Here is a 21817-nt window from a genome sequence, read left to right on the forward strand (position 1 = left end):
CAGATGTTCACTCATCCTTCACTAGTTTGCTGTTCTTTTTTCGCTCGCTGCTGTCACTCAGATGTTCACTCATCCTTCACTGGTTTGCCATTCTTGCACGCACTCTCGTGTCACTCAGATGTTCACTAATCCCTCATTGGCTTGCCGTTCTTGCACACGCTCTCCTGTCACTCAGTTGTTCACTCATCCTTCACTGGTTTGCTGTTCTTGCACGTGCTCTCCTGTCACTCAGATAAGCACTCATCCTTCTCTGGCTTGCCGTACATGCACGCGCTCACTGCTGTCACTCAGATGTTCACTCATCCTTCACTGGTTTGCCATTCTTGCACGCGCTCTCCTGTCACTCAGATAAGTACTCATCTTTCTCTGGCTTGCCGTTCTTGCACGCGCTCTCCTGTCACTCATCTGTGCACTCATCCTTCACTGGTTTGCCGTTCTTGCACGCGCTCTCCTGTCACTCTGATGTTCACTCATCCTTCACTGGTTTGCTGTTCTTTCACGCTCACTGCTGTCACTCAGATGTTCACTCATCCTTCACTGGTTTGCCGTTCTTGCACGCGCTCTCCTGTCACTCAGATGTTCACTCATCCTCCACTGGTTTGCTGTTCTTTCACGCTCACTGCTGCCACTCAGATGTTCACTCATCCTTCACTGGTTTGCCGTTCTTGCACGCACTCTCCTGTCACTCATATGTTCACTCATCCTTCACTGGTTTGCTGTTCTTGCACGTGCTCTCCTGTCACTCAGATAAGCACTCATCTTTCTCTGGCTTGCCGTTCTTGCATGGGCTCTCCTGTCACTCAGATGTTCGCTCATTCCTTCACTGGCTTGCCGTTCTTGCGCACGCTCTCCTGTCACTCAGATGTTCACTCATCCTTCACTGGTGTGCCATTCTTGCAAGCACTCTCCTGTCACTCAGATGTTCACTCATCCTTCACTGGTTTGCTGCTCTTTCATGCTCTCTCCTTTCACTCAGATGTTCACTCATCCTTCAATGGTTTGCCGTTCTTGCATGCACTCACTCTCCTGTCACTCAGATAAGCACTCATCTTGCACTGGTTTTCCATTCTTGCACGCGCTCTCCTGTCACTCAGATATTCACTCATCCTTCACTGGTTTGCTATTCTTTCACGCTCACTGCTATCACTCAGATGTTCACTCATCCTTCAATGGTTTGCCGTTCTTGCACGCACTCTCCTGTCACTCAGATAAGCACTCATCTTTCTCTGGCTTGCCATACTTGCACTCACTCACTGCTGTCACTCAGATGTTCACTCATCCTTCACTGGTTTGCCATTCTTGCATGCGCTCTCCTGTCACTCAGATAAGCACTCATCTTTCTCAGGCTTGCCGTTCCTGCACGCGCTCTCGTGTCACTCAGATGTTCACTCATCCTTCACTGGTTTGCTGTTCTTGCGCGTGCTCTTTTGTCACTCAGTTGTTCACTCATCCTTCACTGGTTTTCCGTTCTTGCACGCACTCTCTTGTCACTCAGATAACCACTCATCTTTCTCTGGCTTGCCATTCTTGCACGCACTCGCCTGTCACTCAGATGTTCACTCATTCCTCACTGGCTTGCCGTTCTTGCACACACTCTCCTGTCACTCAGATGTTCACTCATCCTTCACTGGTTTGCCATTCTTGCAAGCGCTCTCCTGTCACTCAGATAAGCACTCATCCTTGTCTGGCTTGCCGTTATTGCACACGCTCCCCTGTCACTCAGATAAGCACTCATATTTCTCTGCTTTGCCATACTTGCACGCGCTCTCCTGTCACTCAGATAAGCACTCATCCTTCACTGGTTTGCCGTTCTTGCACACGCTCCCCTGTCACTCAGATAAGCACTCATCTTTCTCTGGCTTGCCGCTCTTGCACTCGCTCTCCTGTCACTCAGATGTTGACTCATGCTTCACTGGTTTGCCGTTATTGCACACACTCTCCTGTCACTCGATAAGCACTCATCCTTCACTGGTTTGCGGTTCTTGCACGTGCTCTTCTGTCACTTAGATAAGCACTCAACTTTCTCTGGCTTGCCGTACTTGCACGTGCTCTCCTGTCACTCAGATAAGCACTCATACTTCACTGGTTTGCGCTTCTTGCACATGCTCTCCTGTCACTCAGATAAGCACTCATCTTTCTCTGGCTTGCCGTTTTTGTGCGCTCTCTCCTGTCACTCAGATCAACACTCGTCAGTCACTGTCTTGGTGTTCAGGGGAACATAGCCACATGCATGTGGTCGGGCATTTCCAGGATTGCCATGCAGTGACCAGAAGTGGTCCCTCCCTTCAGAGGTTGGCATCGGAATTGCTCTTGTTCGGCTTGCTGTGAAGATGGCAGGGTCTATGGTGGGCTCCGCAGGTTTCCTTTTCCTGGAATTGGAGAGAACTGTTGACCCCAACCAGAGCTGCACAGAATGTCTCATCTAAAGAGTCCACAAGGTTCAGAGCTTTGGCATCAATATAGTCGCTATGGCTCTGCTGTTCAGAATTCACTCTCATCAAACCTCTGACATAGCAGCAGTGAAGAATGTTCCAGAAGACGGACGCCAGAAATGAGGTGATGGCTGGAAGGTTTGGAATTAATCCTACCCTCTGGCTTTGCTCTGGGCAACCCTCCAGACCATCGGTCTTCACCTGCCGAGCCATTACAAAAGGGGAAAGACCATATGCAAATCAGGCTTGATCACACCCCAAAAGGGCAGTCCAGCCCAAACTGCTTGGTCACACCCCGTCTGCACAAAACCACCAGCATCCCCAAACATGTTTCAGCCTTGTTGGCCCTCATCAGTGAGGAGTAGCTTCTATCTCTTGGCCCAGCAGGCACGGGACCCACGTCTGGGCATACTCGTCCCTCTTGGGGTGACTTACGCAAAACAAAATAGGGTGAGGGCTGGAAGGTATGGAATTAATCTTAACCTCTGGCATTGCTCTGGGTAACCCTCCAGACCATCGTTCTTCGCCTGCCGAGCCATGACAAAAGGGGAAAGACCATATACAAATCAGGTTTGGTCCCACCCCAAAAAGGGCAGTAAGAGCCTTATCTGCTAGGTCCCATCCCTTCTGCAGGAGACCCCAAGCACCCCCAGACATGTTTCCAGCAGACGGGCGCAGCAGGGGGTTCCCCTTCCCCATGGATTTCTCCCTGACCCCAATCTATTCTGTCTGATTTGGAAGAGTTGCAGTAATCCAGTGCAGTGTCTCTTTGCCTAAAAATACAAACTGACTTTTCAGCAAGGATTTGGAAGCCGCAGGCTTGGTGGTCAGGGTGAGACATGGAGGATTCGATTTTTCTGTGGCCAAAGTTGTGATTGTCTTTTCAACATTTCTTCCGATTTTGAGGGGTACAAAATGAGAAGGGAGGGACCTTTTGTGTTCATGGTGGTAGCCCGGTGGAGATGAGGCGCTTGGTTCCCTCTACTTCTCCAGATGGTGAGGGTTCAGATGTAGTTCCTTCCTTCCCCTCATTTGCTGCTCGGTTGGCCAGTATTGCAAGTCCAGTCTTCCCTTGGATTGAGGGTAAGGAACTGTCTGAAGTCTGAGCACAGGTATTGTTTGGGGAAACAGGGGGTAGCTGCATGCTCTACACAATCTAGATCCTCATGACCCTGGACTCATTGGCATACCTTCCGCTCCCCTTTCTTGTGGCTCTGCCGTGAACTGGGGCTGCTTTCGAGGATGGTTTTCTGTAAGTCTTACTGTTTCTTCTCTCACAACCCAATCAGCCACCATTGGGGTCTAGGGGTAACCTCGTCTGATGCTGCTTCAGGGCGCGTCTGATGCCTCTAGGCTGTTAATAAAACTTTCTGGACCAAGAGTCAGATCACCCTGTTCCTGCCTGGTTTCTTCCACCGAGTCTTCAAGGTTCTCCAATCTACTCCTTTGAAGCCCTTGATCCCGGAACCGGTACAGATTCTCCCCACTGCATTGCTCGTCCACATTGGGGAAAAGAGAACCCTGTTTGCCTTTCCACCCTGAGAACCGGGTGCCTTCTCTTCCTCTCTCCTCATATCCTCGGTTTTGTCAGATTTCCATCTTAGCCGGGCCATTGTTCTTCCTTCTCTTGCTCATTGGCCGGGTGCTGCTTGAGGTTCATTTCTTTATTCTCTGCTTGCGGATTGGTCAGTGATATTTTGCTTGCCTCCCCAGCCTTGTTCTGTGTTTTTAACTCTTGGTGAGCCTTTGTCCTGGTTTTGAGGGAAAGAAGCTGTCTTCCCTAAGCCTGAGTAGGGGGATTAGTGTGATGACCTCTTGTACCGGTGTCTTTCAAGGTTGAAGAGTCCCCCTGTACAGTCGTTCAGTTTAGCAGGCATGGTGGCCATATGGGTTGAACTGTTAAGGGTCTCCGTATCGGGAACGCATAGAGCTGCAGGATGAGTTACCCCCAGACTCAATGATTTCACACTACACGCTAAATGTCGAGACCTCGGGGGCTTCATTTGCCGTATTTTATACTATGTAGATCTACCCCTTAACTGCTGAGGTTTAATCAAGTCTATGCAAAAAGGATGAGCATACTCGTCCTAGACACTTGAAGTCACCTGTGTTCAGCGTTTGCTTGAATATCTTATGCCCTCAATAAGAGGGCGAGATATAGCCTCACTGATGAGAACTGGCAGTACTCTGAAATCCCCATCACAGTCATGTCAGCCCACCCCCAGCCCCTCTGCCGAGGGTGGGTGGGGGGCATATTGCAGCAATGTTTTGAGGGCCTGATTTATCGTCAGGTCAGGCCTGGAGGTAAGTCAGTCCACCCATTGGCAATCTTGTGTTTCCCCAGTCTGGGAAGATTTCCGGTGCCGGAATCACCAGCAATTTTACCTGCAATTTTTCCGGACCAGTGAAACTGCAATGAGGCCCGGTACATTTTACTCCTCCTACATTAAAATAACTCAATTTCAAGTTCGGATTTTCATTGAACTGAGTAATAAAAGAAATGGATGATCTAACATACTCTATAATCAGGAGCTGGCATTAAGCAGAATGTGCAGGTCTCCACTACACAAACCCAAGGACTCTGAGTAAAGGGAAAGTGTATTTTATGCAAAGGGTCTTCCCACTCATCTGACCCTTTGCAGCTTCTCAGCCCATCCTGCAAGCTCTCATCTCTGCTCTCATTGTCTGCAGCTTCTTGGCCCATCATGCAAGCTCTCATCTCTGCTCTCATTGTCTGCAGCTTCTAGGCCCATCCTGCAAGCTCTCATCTCTGCTTTCATTGTCTGCAGCTTCTAGGCACCTCCTGCCTGCTCACCATGCCATCCTGCTCAATCGTCTCCGTGATAACCTGGGTATCACCGGTCAGGCCCTGGCGTGGCTGACTTTTTTCCTCTCTGATCGACCCTCCCAGGTTCAAATTGGGTCCTTCCTCTCCTCTATCTCTATCTCTACCTGTGGTGTTCCCCAGGGGTCTAACCTCTCTCCCTGGCTGTTCAACCAATACCTGGCACTTCTTGCCCACCGCTTTGCTGCGCTCTGCCCGAACTTCCAGTGCCATGCGGATGACACTCAGCTCATTTTCAGGCTCCTTTCTGCCACCTCTTCTCGTTCTCTCATCTCTGACTGTCTGTCTGCTATCCAGGAGTGGTGTGCCGCCAATGATCTCTGCCGTAATGCCAGTAAGACTGAGATTCTCCTCATCGGCACACCCGCTCCCTCCTTTCATGTCACTCTCTGGCTGGGCTCTCTTGGCCCTCTTCCTGCTCCCACCTATGAGGCTAAAAACCTCGGGGTCGTCTTCGACTCCACACTCTCCTTCTCTCCTCACATCTCTGACGTCTCCAAGAAGACACACTACCAACTGCACATCCTCAGAGGTATTCTTCCTTTCCTCTCCTTCCCCCAGAAGCTCACTGTCTCAATAGCACTGGTTCTCTCTAGGCTGGACTATTGCAACAGCTTCTTTCTACATCTGCCTGCCTCTACTCTCCGCCCTCTGCAACTCATTCAGAGCAGGACTGCAAGACTTGTCCTTGGCCTCAAACCCAGGGATCGTATCTCTCAAGGAATTAAATCTATGCACTGGCTCCCAGTGGCTGTGAGGATTGAATCCAAAACCCTCTGCATTGTCTACAAGCCCTTCTGGGGCCCGGGGCCTCAATACCTTCAACCCTCCCTTCCTAAATATCTTCCTTCTCAAACTCTTCGCTCATCCACCTCCAACTCCCTCAGGGTCAGTCGCGTCTCCATGCAATGAGTTGGTGGTAGGTCTCTCTCTCTTCGGCTAGGGCCTCCATCTGGAACAGCCTCCCTGCCTAACTGAAACTTGAGGAGAATCATCTCCGGTTCCGGAAGCACCTCAAAACCTTTCTCTTTGCTTCTGCTTTTTCTCCTCCTCTCCCCTGCTAAATTTCTGTCTGAAAATGCACTGGTTATCTGGCCACCCTCTGATCTCGGGCCTAGGTCCCCTCCATGGCCAGTCGCACACCTGCACTGCCTTCCTAGCAACCCCCGCACTTGGGGACTGTCTCTGCATACCTACAGTCCCCCACCAGCACTTGACACTGGATGTCTGCACTTACCCTTGCACTTGCCACCAGCTGGACGTACATTTATGTATTGTTATTTATTCTACTATCCCATGTACTGCACTATCCCCTCCCCCTCTCCCTGGCACTTTCCCCATTTCCCATGCACTTGTGCGATCTGAATGACACCTGGGCTAGAAGGATCGCTGTCTCTGTCTTCCCTCTGTTCCCCCTCCCTGGCCTCGTCGCGCTTTGAAACACTTGTGTATAGGCGCGTTATAAATGCCATATCATATCATATCTCTGCTCTCGTTGTCTACAGCTTCTAGGCACCTCCTGCACGCTCTCATCTCTGCTCTCTGTGTCTGCAGCTTCTAGGCACCTCTTGCATGCTCATCTCTGCTCTCATTGTCTGCCGCTTCTAGGCACATCCTGCATGCTCTCATATCCACTTTTATTTCCTGCAGCTTCTCAGCCCATTTTGCAGGCTCTCAACTCCACTTTCATTTTCTGCAGCTTCTCAGCCCATCTTGCATGCTCATCTCCACTCTCATTTTCTGCAGCTTCTAGATACATCCTACATTCTCTCACCCCTTCCCTCATTATCTGCAGCCTTACGTCCTATCCTATATGCTCTATGTCTTCGCTCATTGTCTGCAGCTTCTAGGCACCTCCTGCATGCTTCCATCTCTGCTGTCATGTTCTGCAGCTTCTCATGTATCCTTCGGCTTCTCATTTTTTGCAGCTTCACAGACCATCCTGCATTTTATCGCATCTGCTCTCATTTTCTGCAGCTTCTCGGCCCATGCTTCATGCTCCCATCTCTGCTTTCATTGTTTGTTGCTCCTAGCCCCCCCCCCTTTGTGCTCCCGTTTCTTCTCTCATTGTCTGTAGCTTCTCAGCCCATCCTGCGTGCTCTCATCTCTGATCTCATTTCCTGCCATCTCATTTGCTGCAGCTTATTGGCACACCCTGCATGCTTAATCTCTGCTCTCTGCTCTCATTTTCTGCAGCTTCTAGGCACATCCTGCATGCTCTCGTCTCTTCTCTCATTGTCTGCAGGTTCTAGGCACCTCCTGCATGCTCTCATCTCTGCTCTCATTATCTGCAACTTCTCATCCTATCCTACTTGCTCTCATGTCTGCTCTCATTTTATGCAACTTCTCGGCCCATCCTTCATGCTCATCTCGGCTCTCATTGTCTTCAGTCTTTAGGCACCTCCTGCATGCTCCCATGTCGGCTCTCAGTTTCTGCAACTTCTCGACCCATTCTGCAGACTCTCATCTCCACTCTCATTGTCTGTAGCTTCTAATTTTCTCCATCTCCTCAGCCCATCCTGCGTGCTCTAGTCTCTTCTCTCATTGTCTGCAGGTTCTAGGCACCTCCTGCATGCTCTCATGTCTGCTCTCATTTTCTGCAACTTCTCGACCTATTCTGCAGGCTCTCGTCTCTGCTCCCATTTCCTGCAGCTTCTCAGTCCATGCTATCGCCGCAGCTATTATTTACTGCAGCTTCTAGGCACTTCCTGCATTCTCTCATCTCTGCTCTTATTTTCTGCAGCTTCGGAGCCCATCCTGCGTGCTTTTGTCTCCGCTCTCGTTTCCTGAAGCTTCTAGGCACCTCCTGCATTCTCTCGTCTCTGATCTCCTTTTCTGCAGCTTCTCGGCCCAAGCTTCATCTATTGCCTCCGCTCTCATTGTCTGCAGCTTCTCAGCCTATCCTGCATGCCCTCATCCATCTTCTTTATTTGTCTGCATCTTCTAGTCGCATTCTGCATGTGTTCAACTCTGCTCTCCTAGGCGCATATATCATCTCCAGCTTCTAGATACATATATCACGCTGTGAGCTCTGCTCTCCTTATCTGCAGCTTCTAGGCACATACATCATGCTGTGAACTATGCTCTACTTATCTGCAGCTTCTAGGCACATATATCACGCCGGGAACTCTGCTCTACTTATCTGCAGCTTCTAGGCACATACATCATGCTGTGAGCTCTGCTCTACTTATCTGCAGCTTCTAGGCACATACATCATGCTGTGGGCTCTGCTCTCCTTATCTGCAGCTTCTAGGCACATACATCATGCTGTGAGCTCTGCTCTTCTTATCTGCGGCTTCTAGGCACATATATCACGCTGTGAGCTCTGCTCTCCTTATCTGCAGCTTCTAGGCACATACATCATGCTGTGAACTATGCTATACTTATCTGCAGCTTCTAGGCACATATATCACGCTGTGAGCTCTGCACTCCTTATCTGCAGCTTCTAGGCACATAGGCACATAGATCATGCTGTGAGCTCTGCTCTCCTGATCTGCAGCTTCTAGGCACATATATCACGCCGGGAGCTCTGCTCTACTTATCTGCAGCTTCTAGGCACATATATCACGCTATGAGCTCTGCTCTCCTGATCTGCAGCTTGTAGGTACATATATCACGGCGTGAGCTCTGCTCTCCTTAACTGCAGCTTCTAGGCACATATATCACGCTGTGAGCACTGCTCTGCTTATCTGCAGATTCTAGGCACATAGGCACATAGATCATGCCGTGAGCTCTGCTCTCCATATCTGCAGCTTCTAGGCACATATATCATGTCAGGAGCTCTGCTTTCCTTATCTGCAGCTTCTAGGCACATAGGCACATAGATCATGCCGTGAGCTCTGCTCTCCTTATCTGCAGCTTCTAGGCACATATATCATGCCGGAAGCTGTGCTCTCCTTATTTGCAGCTTCTAGGCAGATATATCATGCTATGAGCTCTGCTCTCCTTATCTGCTGCTTCTAGGCACATATGCACATAGATCATGCCGTGAGCTCTGCACTCCTTATCTGCAGCTTCTAGGCACATATATCATGCTGTGAGCTCTGCTCTCCTGATCTGCAGCTTCTAGGCACATATATCACGGTGTGAGCTCTGCTCTCCTTATCTGCAGCTTCTAGGCACATATATCACGCTGTGAGCTCTGCCCTCCTTATCTGCAGCTTCTAGGCACATAGGCACACAGATCATGCCATTTGCTCTGCTTGCCTTATCTGCAGCTTCTAGGCACATAGACACATAGATCATGCCGTGAGCTCTGCTCTCCTTATCTGCAGCTTCTAGGCACATATATCACGCTGTGAGCTTTGCTCTCCTTATCTGCAGCTTCTAGGCACATATATCACGCCGCAAGCTCTGCTCTCCTTATCTACAGCTTCTAGGCACATACATCATGCTGTGGGCTCTGATCTCCTTATCTGCAGCTTCTAGGCACATACATCACGCTGTGAGCTCTGCTCTTCTTATCTGCGGCTTCTAGGCACATATATCACGCCGCAAGCTCTGCTCTCCTTATCTACAGCTTCTAGGCACATACATCATGCTGTGGGCTCTGCTCTCCTTATCTGCAGCTTCTAGACACATACATCATGCTGTGAGCTCTGCTCTTCTTATCTGCGGCTTCTAGGCACATATATCACGCTGTGAGCTCTACTCTCCTTATCTACATCTTCTAGGCACATACATCATGCTGTGGGCTCTGCTCTCCTTATCTGCAGCTTCTAGGCACATACATCATGCTGTGGGCTCTGCTCTCCTTATCTGCAGCTTCTAGACACATACATCATGCTGTGAGCTCTGCTCTTCTTATCTGCGGCTTCTAGGCACATATATCACGCTGTGAGCTCTACTCTCCTTATCTACATCTTCTAGGCACATACATCATGCTGTGGGCTCTGCTCTCCTTATCTGCAGCTTCTAGGCACATACATCATGCTGTGGGCTCTGCTCTCCTTATCTGCAGCTTCTAGGCACATACATCATGCTGTGGGCTCTGCTCTCCTTATTTGCAACATTTAGAGACCTACAACCTGTTTTCAGCTGTGCTTTCTCTCGTCTCCGGCTTCTAGGGTACGTACTGTGGTGGCACTTGTGACCTCCTTGTCTGCACCTTCTGGCACCTGTCCTTGTCTTGACCTCTCTTCTCCTTTTTGGCAGCTACCAGCAAGGGCCCGCTCTGCGCTCCACCTGGCATCGGTGGCAGTCCTGGATGGAGAAAAGGCGGTGAATGAAGCGGTGGCCATACTCGGGGAGCTGGAGGGTAAGGGCTAAGCGGGGGCGGCCTCGTCTAGCCCCCTTTGGGCCCTGTATGAAAAGAGAGAGCGGTGTTGTTAGTGTGAGAGGGCGAGATCGAGGCTGCTGGGAAACACCAGTTGTTGTGTGCAGGTCAGAAGAACCCGGTTCCTGTGCGCCTGTCTGACTCCTTGTGCTTGGCCCACCATTGGAATCCTGCCCCCGAGCTCGTGGGCGCCCTAGGGCCGCAACATCTCCGGTGAGTGCCCACTGGAACTTAACGGGGCACCCCTAATTCCACACAGGAGAAACTGAGCACACTGGCGCTTGGCTTCCACAAGCAGCAAAGGTCTATGCAAGCTCCGAACAGCCCCCACCTGGCGGAAGGGGCGCCCAGGCCAAGCAACACGACTGCCCACGGCAGTAGCGACAATGCCCCCCGCCCCCAAAACACCCAAAATAACTGACACCCAACAGAGAACCCACAAACCAGAAGGTGCCAAGACTAACACAGGCCATGCAGCAACAGCGCCTGCCAGCTCCAAGGCCCAGGGGCCAGAGGCTGAGTGCTGAAGAGTGATGCGAGGCCAGCACAGCACTCACCACCCCAGCATTCCCACAACAAACACGGCCCTTCACGTGAGTGCAGCTCAGAGCTCCGTGCCACCCAGCTGCCAACCCGACCTCCCATTCCCATGCACACATGTATGTAAACATGTCTTCTGTCATCAAAACAAAAACACCCCGTGAGAGATATGAGTGAATGAATGAATGCGCAGATTTATGCAGTGAATTCCAGTGAATGGGGTCACCTCAAGGCGCTTTCTGACTTGGAGTGTGTGCACAGCAATTTCATTTTTAAAAAGCCGTCTTTGAATTTGATTGTGAGCATTGCACGTCTCCCCTGGCACCTGACACTGTGTTCTCTTCTTCTCTGGCACCGCGTTCCCTTAGGGACGAGGCAGCGCTTAGCTCGTCAGAAGAATCAGGGCGCTCTAAGGAGGCGACGGCTGGAGATGCTGCAGCTGAAAGCAATCCCTGAGGCTGTCAAAAAGACCAATCAGGTAGAGAGGATGCTGGGAAACGCCGCTGCAGACTCCGGCGCCTCAAAGCAGCTGGCCCAGGAAGCAGAGATGGCCGCCATTAAGAGTTCAAAGGTAAGACCAGACATCTGCAGACGGAAGAGAGCGTGGATAATGGGGGATTGGACCCACGTGTTCAAGTCCAAAGGAGAAGACTTTCAGTAGCCCATTGAGCAGACTGTCCTTACCCAGGGAGCATCCTTCCTTACCTGGGGAGCAACCTGACTGTCCTTACCCAGGGAGCAGCCTGCCCTTACCAAGGGAGCAGCCTGTCCTTAGCCCAGGGAACAGAATGTCCTTATCCAGGGAGCAGAGTGCCATTAGCCCAGAACACAGATTGTCCTTACCCAGGGAGCAGACTGTCCTTACCCAGGGAGCAGCCTGTCCTTACCCAGGGAGCAGACTGTCCTTATCCAGGGAGCAGCCTGTCCTTAGCCCAGGGAACAGAATGTCCTTATCCAGGGAGCAGAATGCCATTAGCCCAGAACACAGATTGTCCTTAGCGCAGGGAGCAGACTGTCCTTAGCCCAGGGAACAGACTGCCCTTATCCAGGGAGCAGCCTGACTGTCCTTACCCAGGGAGCAGACTGTCCTTACCCAGGGAGCAGCCTGTCCTTACCCAGGGAGCAGACTGTCCTTATCCAGGGAGCAGCCTGTCCTTAGCCCAGGGAACAGAATGTCCTTATCCAGGGAGCAGAGTGCCATTAGCCCAGAACACAGATTGTCCTTAGCGCAGGGAGCAGACTGTCCTTAGCCCAGGAAACAGACTGCTCTTATCCAGGGAGCAGAGTGGTTAGCCCAGAACACAGACTGTCCTTAGCGCAGGGAGGATATTTGAAGCAGAGTGCCCTTAGTCCAGGGAACAGGTTGGTCTTACCCAGGGAGCAGACTGGCCTCACCCAGGAGGGCGACTGGCTGTTAGGGAGAATTCTAATTACTATGCTAATTCCCTTCAACCTTAGAGACCCCCAGCTCTTTTGCTGGACTATGGAATTCTTAATTTTAACCCTGGAGTGAGTGAGACCTCGCATGTGTTTTTACCTGATTTGGATAATGTGTTTTCACTGTTTTTGGAGTCTGACAAACTCGATAGGCATCTGCGTTTTGCATGATGAAACACAACACTGAGGAATCCTTTAGATTTCTCCTAAGGTTTAAATACCTTTTCTTGGGTGAACTACAGTTCCCAAGAATAGTAAAGTGAAATTGACTTTACTTATCTTTTCTCTTTGTAGGTCCAGCACACCCCATCTTATGTGGACTGCTGGGGTTGGGGGGTATGCCCAGTAGCCCCTTATCCTACTTTCTCATGTAACATTTTTATGTTACCCTCCCTACTTTAAATGGCTGGTGGCAGTGGTTTACTTTTTCCAACTATGTGCTTTTCTACTGCAGGCTGAACCCCCAGCTGCAGTACAGCACCCATGGGTGACCATTTTGTCAAAATGGTCCCGGTCTTCTTTTTTCACCATTTTCTGTTTGTGAGGTCTTTCTTGGATTTTACTTTCTGCGTCGAAACACATTCAAGCTCTTTGTTTGTTGCCTTTGGCAGGCTTCAGCCCTAAAGCCCGCTTCTGGCTCCAGTGTGTCTGGAAGGACAGGATGTGAGGGAGGGTCCTGAAACTCCCCTGTCTTTTGTCTCTAGGAATGCCTGAATGCAACTAGTCCTGGTTGGCTGGCTGGCTGTCCTTTCAGGCTGTTAGGGAGAATTCTCAAGAATGTGCTAATTTCCCTTACCTTTTGAGAGACCCCCAGCAACTTTGCTGGATTTCTAGGATTTGATTTTTTACCTAGGAAGAGTGTGAGCCTTTCTTTTCCCACTCTTCCATGTATTTTGATGTGTGTTTTACTTTTGTGTTCTTTGGTTATGGAGTTTTAAAACAACTCCATAGGCATCATCTTTTTCTGTGTGTCACACAGCACCCTCAGTGCAGTGACACAGGGGTGTCTTTCAGACTCCCCAAGAATTAAATACCTTCTCTTGGACTGACTACTGTCTCCCAGAGCATGTAAAGTTAAATTGACTTTACAAGTGTCTTTACATTTAGAGACCAAGCACACACTATCTTCCTATAGAGTGCTGGAGGGGTTGCAGAGCTTCCTGAGTCTAAACACTCATGTAACAGTCGAATGTTACCCTTTCCCACTTGAAATGGCTGGTGGCAGTGGTTTTAAACAAACTACCATGATTTGTCCCGACCGCGAACACCGGTAGCTAAAAATCGGGTCAGCCATGTTTTCCAATATGGCGCCCAAGACCTATCAGTAAAAACAGACTCCGGTCAACTTTTTTTGCCAAGGTCAGATTGGAAAGGTCCTTCTAGTGTTTAACTCTGTGCGCCAAACCAGGTTTGGTCCCTTTGTTTGTTGGCCTTTGGTGGGCTTCAGTGCTGAAGCCCTCCTCTGGTGCCTGAGTGTCTGGTGTGGACATGATGTGAGGGAGGTGCCCGAAACTCCCTGTGCTAAATCTCCTAGGAGACCTGAATGCACTCTGGCATGATTGGCTGGCTGGCTGTCCGGCAAGGACAGCCACCCTGCTGTGTGAGTGACAGCCAGGCTGGAATTAATGGGGGAAAACTGTTCAAAGGCAGGTCTCTGGGACTTGGAAAGCAGAGCCTACCCTGGAACGAAAGAACCGAATACGAGCTGACGGAAGACGACTGCTGCAACTCCTGGTCCACCGGTGAAGCCCTGCTGCAGGTCCGAATTGCCTGAAACTCCATCGACAGAGAAGACCTTCAATGTTAACTTCTTCCCTTGAGTTTGGTGGGAACAACCAACTCGCAAGCCACCTGGACACCGTCCCCAACCTGGTCGAATTTTCTACAGAGTGCTGTTGAAAACCAGATAGCCAGGGGGAAGGAAACCAACTCGTAGACTTTAAGGCACTCACACCTTAAGGCAACATTTTGCCAAGCTTGTGGCCTCTTCCCTGGGCAGTGCAGGAACCTCCTGACACCCTCCTTCTTGTCCCCACGAGTGAAGCTCAGGAACAGCGAGATCTGCAGGAAACTGCCAGGAACCATTGCCTCAGCTGCAGCTTTTCTTCACTTACAAGGCACTGTGCAAGTGCGGAGCAGAACTCCGTTCGGCCGCGGTGAAAGTTTGTGAAACTTTCCCGAATTGGAAGGCTTGTCCTTCCCTAAACCAACATCTAACTTTTCGTCTGACCGAATTCTTCTAAGATCCGTGGCAAAGACTTAACCGTTTACTACCAGAACTGTGCTATCCTATAAAAGACTCTGAACCATTGACTTTGGCCCAGGCCTATTGAATTGAATTGCTGGTTGTAGTGAACTGAAACCCTTTGCCCTGCCTATGAAAGTATTTGTGCTGTTGATTCTTATAACCTTGTCTTTTTACCACTTTTAAAGTAAATGAAGTGCCATTTTGCTCCCACTTCAGGGGAGCTGAACCTGTTCAGGAACTGATTGGGTGTCTATTGTAGTGTATTAGAGTGTGATATTGAGCTGTTCTTACTAGTGGAATGTTTTCAAATGACTGTGTAAATAAATGTATATTCTTTTACCAAGAAACCTTGAGTAAGTGTTTCTTTGAATCACTGTATTTGCTAGTCCTTTGTGTAACCTGCAGTACTGCTCACTTTACTCTTGAGATAAGTCTGGCTGCTCCGCCACTGCTACCACATTACTGTGTAGTACAGGCTTGTACCAAAGGTGAAATTGTAGCTCCACTTGTAGTCTTAATTGTGTGTAGTGTTCCCAAAGGGTACTGCATATAATTCTGCCTAACACTGGTGTACAGTAGTGAGGATAAAGTATACTTGTTACATTTAGAGTGCTAGTCTTACCTTTATTCAAATAACCTTCAAAAGGCTAAGCACCACTAGAGAAGCAATTGTTTTATTATGTCTGATATGGATAGCTACAGACTGGAGACCCTAGTCACTTTAACAGTTGATCAATTGAGAGAAATGTGTAAAGCTAGGAATCTCACTGTAAAAGGCAAACAGTTTGAATTGATAGAAAACTTGTTGAAATACCAAAGTCTGAGGAGTGGGTCTGAAACACCTGCCCCTGCAGCAAATGTGGAAAATGTTGCTGAGGATGATAATGTTTCAGAGGGCAACTCAAATGTTATGGATGCGTTAGATGAGGCAGAAGAGTCTCAAAGTGTGGGCCCGGTTTTACCTCTACCTGCTCATAGGCCTCAACCTTTGACCACAGGGACCCCATCAGGTCTAACTCTAAGTCCTGAATGTGTCTCTCTGGAAATAATGAGACTAGAATTGGAATTTAAAAGAATCCAAGCCCAAACTGAAAGCAAACATCAAGAACTTAAGCTCAGAGAAATGGAGTTGAATCATGCACTTGAAATGAAAATGTCTCTTGAAACTGGTTCTCTCCCAGAGTCTTCCTGGTCTTCCAGTCCTAACAGGCCTTGCATGCCCAACGATGCAGTAAGTATGTATATGGTTAAGCTTGATATTTTGGATTGGTTGGCTGCTTTTGAATATAACCATGGGATTCAAGACATTACAGGGAATCAGCTGATTCCTTGGCTTTTTTCTAGGCTACCCCCAAGGAGTGAAGGAAGCCCAACCGGTATCCGAGATCCACGCCGGTCCTATTTGCTAAGCGCTTAAACCGCGAAGTGCAGCTGAACCAAAAAGAGCCCGTAGCTGCCGACGACTTCCCAACTACTGCGACAGGAGCCCTCCAGACGTCCTCCCTTTTGTCCCCACGACTGAGGCTCAGGAACAAGGGTCTGCACCACTGTAGCAAAACAGAATCTAGCTCGACCACTCTTCTGCAAACCAGAAGACTGTTTAGGCTTGGGGTACTTACCTGAGTGTCATTTAGCGGTGCTTTTCTCAGTTGGGAATTGCAGTGGCTTACCTTAGAGTTGATTCCAACTCTCCTTTTCACAGGCTTAACAGCTTGTGACCCTACAAGTGATTGTTCTACAAACTCTCTAACTCTGTGCAAGACTTTGATTTAAGAAGTGCCTCAGATCCATAAACTGCTCTCCAATTGACCTCGACTGTCCTGGCTCCCTGAAGACCCTTTTGGTCCATCGACTTTGATACTGTTTGTCCCTCATAGGTGGAAGCTTGTGGTAGACTGTTGCTGCTGGGAAAGTCTTATCTAGATTTCGTTGGAAGAGTGAGTTGTCCTCACATTTACTGAGAACCTGTTTAACCTTTTTCCTTCCCTAACCTTTCCTTTCTGCAACCTCAGAATCTGCAAAGTTTAACTTGCGTGATATACAAATGATATTACTGTCCTTGTGATTGAAGTCCCCTCAGGGTGTAGGAAGTGTGTAAGAAACATATCCAAAGATTATCCACTAACTCGTCCTGATTCTGAAAAGTACTTCAAAAGTATATTTACCTTGCTACACGAATTGCCTTTTTAAAGAATGCGTATTTAAAAATGGAAGTTAATTAAATAAATAACTATTTATAACAGAATCCTTGAGTGTAAGTATTATTTGGATACTTGTATTTGCGAATTTAATTTGTACAGCTGTTCAGCTCACATGTACCCTTCTTTTGATAAGCATGGCTGCTCATTCACACAACCAACTTGTGTAGTACAGACCTATACCAAAAGGTGGGTTACCTAATACCAAGCAGATAAGAGCTGTGTAGTCTTACAAAGTGTGACTGCACCAATTCTTGCCTAACACTGCTGGTAGGCGGTGGGTTTGGCGTACAGTGGTTACATTGACTATTTGTTGTACTTGTGCCCAACTTAACCAGCCACAAGGCTAAGCTCTACCAAAAAGTTAAGCAGTTGAAACATGCCAAATATGGATAACTTTAATGAGACAGCCCCGACCTGCCTGACAGTAGAACAACTGAAAGACATGTGTAAAACCAGGGGCCTGACTCTGAAAGGAAAGACATGTGAATTGATTGTATGGTTGTTAGATCACCAGTGCTTGGGTAGTAGGCCTGTAACCCCTACTCGCCCAAATAATGTGGAAGATAAGGATGATGTAAGCCTGTAACCCCTACTCGCCCAAATAATGTGGAAGATAAGGATGATGTAAGCCTGTAACCCCTACTCGCCCAAATAATGTGGAAGATAAGGATGATGTAAGCCTGTAACCCCTACTCGCCCAAATAATGTGGAAGATAAGGATGATGTAAACCTGTAACCCCTACTCGCCCAAATAATGTGGAAGATAAGGATGATGTAAGCCTGTAACCCCTACTCGCCCAAATAATGTGCAAGATAAGGATGATGTAAGCCTGTAACCCCTACTCGCCCACATAATGTGGAAGATAAGGATGATGTAAGCCTGTAACCCCTACTCGCCCAAATAATGTGGAAGATAAGGATGATGTAAGCCTGTAACCCCTACTTCCCCAAATAATGTGGAAGATAAGGATGATGTAAGCCTGTAACCCCTACTCGCCCAAATAATGTGGAAGATAAGGATGATGTAAGCCTGTAACCCCTACTCGCCCAAATAATGTGGAAGATAAGGATGATGTAAGCCTGTAACCCCTACTCGCCCAAATAATGTGGAAGATAAGGATGATGTAAGCCTGTAACCCCTACTCGCCCTAATAATGTGGAAGATAAGGATGATGTAAGCCTGTAACCCCTACTCGCCCAAATAATGTGGAAGATAAGGATGATGTAAGCCTGTAACCCCTACTCGCCCAAATAATGTGGAAGATAAGGATGATGTAAGCCTGTAACCCCTACTCGCCCAAATAATGTGGAAGATAAGGATGAGGATGGTAGGGTCGAGTCAAGCTGCAATCAGCAAGAGGAGTCAGAGGAGGGAGAGGAGTCTCCAGAAGGGTGCCACCCTCTTCCACAGCCTGCCCCTGTACCTCGGTCACTTCCCATTGTGACCCAAAAGGTCCAAATCTAAACCCAGGATATATTTCACTTGAGAGACTAAGATTAGAGTTGGAGTTGAAGAAACTGGAGGTGCAATCTGAAAACAAACATCAAGAGGTGAAACTAAGAGAAAGAGAAATGCAGCACGAAATGGAACTTAGAAAGACGTCCCTTGATTCAACGCCTGTGAGAATGAATAGGAGAGGATTGGCAAATACGGACCTGTGTTTGGGCTGTAATTTTTTGAGAGGAAGCTTTCAGCACATGCTTTGGGAGTGTAGTAGGGTATTTGAGTTTTGGAAGGATGTTCTGGATCGAGTTGACCTGGTGGTAGGTGGTTTATTCCCTCGAACCTTTAAAACAGTTATATTTCTTTCAGTTGATGGTAAACGTGGAGCTATATGTGACTCTTTGGATTGGATTGATAGAGCGCTGTTGATGGCTGTTAAGCATATTATGAAGGTGTGGAAATCTAGGAAAAAGCCTCATTATGAGACGTGGCTATCGAACATGCGGACACTTTTGTGGTATGAAAAGACACAAGCTTTGAAACGTGATCGGGAGGTTGAATATACTGAGATGTGGGGTTTGTTCAATAGTTTGGTTAACGTGTAGAACTTGTTTTGTGGATGTGTAAATAATATTGGGGGTGGGTGGGGGGAGGGTGTTTGTCTTGTCTATTGTTTTGTTTTATTGTAGTCTTATTGAAGATGTGATGTGGGGTTGGGTTTCTTGTAGAGATTTGATAAGATGCTTCAAAATGAAATGTGCTATGTATTGCCTGATTTTGTAGACCTTTTGTGAATTCACTCTTACATGTATGTTTTAATGTAAAAATAATAAATAAATTTGGGGAAAAAAAGAAAGATGTCCCTTGATTCTGCTTCCCTTTCAGGGTCTTCTAGGTCTGCTAGTGCCAAGAGGCCTCGCCTGCCTAAAGAAGCAGTGAGTATGTATGAACCTAAACTTGATGTGTTGGATTGGCTGAGTACGTTTGAATACACCTATAGTCTTCAAGAAATAAATGGGAATGAATGGATTCCATGGCTCATGTCTAGGCCAGGGGCGTTGCTGGGGGGGGGGCTAAGAGGGCTAAAGCCCCTGATCTTTTGGTTGTAGCCCCTGATAGAATCTCAGGAGCTACAGCCAAAAGACTAGCTAGCCCCCAGTCCCAACAGTTCCGACATCAGTGTAGCCCCGGGTCTTTTCCAGATTTAGCAACCCCCCTGGTCTAGGCTTCCCCTGAATGGCTGTGATGCTGTAATGGAGTTGGGCGCCAGTGATAGAAAGGATTATGAGCCAGTTAAACTGGCATTAATAGCCAGATTTGGGAAGACTCCTTCCCAGTACCTTTAGAGGGTTAGGACCCTCAAAGGTACTGATGGTATCCCTTGGGCTACCTGGGTATGTGAATGTTTGAAGAACTTAGATGGTTGGGTTAAGGGGTAAATAGTGAACTCCTTTGAAGGAAAGAGAAATCTGTTTTTGCTTGATTGATGCCTGCTTTCCTGAGCTGAGAGAGCACTTGACTGACTCTAAGGAACTTGATCCTAAAAAGCTAGCTCAAGCTGCTGACTTATGGGTAGCCAACAGGGCCACTCACAAGGACTCTGGGGAAACTCACAAAAATAGAAGAGGGGAAGCTTAACAAGAAAGACGGTAAAGATAATTCTAATTCCCACCATCCAAAATACAGCCACAAACATAGCAAGGGTAAATTCCATGTGAACCCTGTTAGATCTAGAGAGCCCTCTGGTGCCAAACCAGAGGGAGGTCAACAGAAACCCCCATTCCAGAGAACATTTGGTAAGTGTTTTGTATGTGGGTCTGTAGATCATGTGAAAGGGGATCCGTGTTGTAAGGGTGAAACTTCAGGGGTCCACTCTGCCTCCTTAGCCTTCATCCCTGAGGGAGAAGCACAAATGGCAAGTGCACACTTTCAACTACTGGCTGAAGACCCCATTGGAGTTCAAGCCAGTGTGTCTTTAGTGTCCCTGGGTCTGTGGGAACAACAGAATGTGGATGTTTATAACTCCGTTCCAGATAACACAAGAGAATATTATCAGGACAGCGTTCTTGTAGATGGACGGGAGACTCCTGCCATCCGAGACACTGGGGCCAGCACGACAGTGGTTGATGAACATTTTCTCAAGCCTGAGGATGTAGCTAAGGCACCCAAAGGTCCCACTAAACTTGCAGGATCCCCTATCCAAATGGTCCCTATTCTGCTAGCTCTCATCCAGTGCAATAACATGACTGATAGGATCTCTGTTAGTGTACAGAATGATGAAGTGCCAGAGAGAGTCCTATTGGGGAATGACTTGAAGGCTCTTGGAGTAGTGTCTGGTTCCCCAGGCCTCCCAACAAAAAGAAACAAGAGCAAACAAGATTGGCCAGAGAGGCAACCTTAAGAGACTCTCAGTTTGAGGTTAAGGAGAATTCCAATACCTCCAGTCCACAGGAAGGCCACCCTTCAACTTCCAAGAAAAGAAAAGAAACTAAGGAGAAATCCAAGATCTCTAGGAAAAAGAAAGGTCTGAAACCTAAACCTGTTCATAGGACTAGGACATCCCGAGAGGACTGTTCCAGGTCACCCCAGCTGATGCTGAATGGGAGGACCAACTAAATTCTGTGGAATCAGCTACTGGCAATACAGAGCTGGATGAAAACCTTCCCTGCATTGAGGATCTGGATCGTGGAGACCATTCCGAGCTTGCAGAAGTAAGACCCTCTAGTGCAGACTTCAGAAGAGGAGAAAGAGAGTGTCCCTCTCTTGATGGTCTGCATCAGCACACAGCTTCCCAGCTGTAAGGGCAAGAGGCAGGGAAGCATTGGCTTTACTGGGAGGATGGCCTTCTCTACAGTGAACATACTGAGTCTATCCCAGGGGACAACAGGTGACTGGTAGTGCCCCAGGAGGTGAGAGCAAGTTCCTGCAGTTAGCCCACGAGATCCCTTTGGCTGGTCACTAGAGTTTCAAGAGGACCAAAGAGAGGCTATCTCTGTACTTCTACTGGCCCAAGATGGTTGGCTGATGTAGACAAGTTTTGTAGGAGATGCCACACTTGGCAGACCTCTGGCAAGAGTGGGCTCAAGAATGTGGCACCTTTAGTGCCCCTCCCTGTGGTGGGAGTCCCTGTTGAGAGTGTGGGGATTGGCATTGTTGGTTCCCTAGATCCTCCAAGTTCCTCAAGCAACCAATTTAAATTGTTTGTGGTAGACCATGCTACCAGGTATCCTGAGGCCATACCTTTGAGAACTGTTACTGCTTAGGCAGTGGATAAGGCCCTCCTTCATATTTCTTTACCATGGGTGGGTTTCCTAAGGAAGTCATCTTTGACAGGGGATCAAACATTACGTCCCACTACATGCAGACCATGTGGAAAAACTGTGGAGTGACTTACA

General features: G+C 48.4%; 1 protein-coding gene across 1 annotated transcript in view; it reads left to right on the top strand.

Moving 5' to 3' along the window:
* LAMC3 (laminin subunit gamma 3) overlaps positions 1 to 21817 on the top strand; it is a 1037231-nt gene that overhangs the window by 946081 nt on the left and 69333 nt on the right. The window contains exons 24-25 of the mRNA XM_069609277.1: positions 10432 to 10534; positions 11461 to 11663. Of these exons, the coding sequence (XP_069465378.1) occupies positions 10432 to 10534; positions 11461 to 11663 (306 nt within the window). The remainder of the gene's footprint in view (positions 1 to 10431; positions 10535 to 11460; positions 11664 to 21817) is intronic.

The sequence above is a fragment of the Ambystoma mexicanum genome, chromosome 8, assembly GCF_040938575.1.
Source record: "Ambystoma mexicanum isolate Mex_15411 chromosome 8, UKY_AmexF1_1, whole genome shotgun sequence".
In the NCBI taxonomy this organism is placed as follows: Eukaryota; Metazoa; Chordata; class Amphibia; order Caudata; family Ambystomatidae; genus Ambystoma; species Ambystoma mexicanum.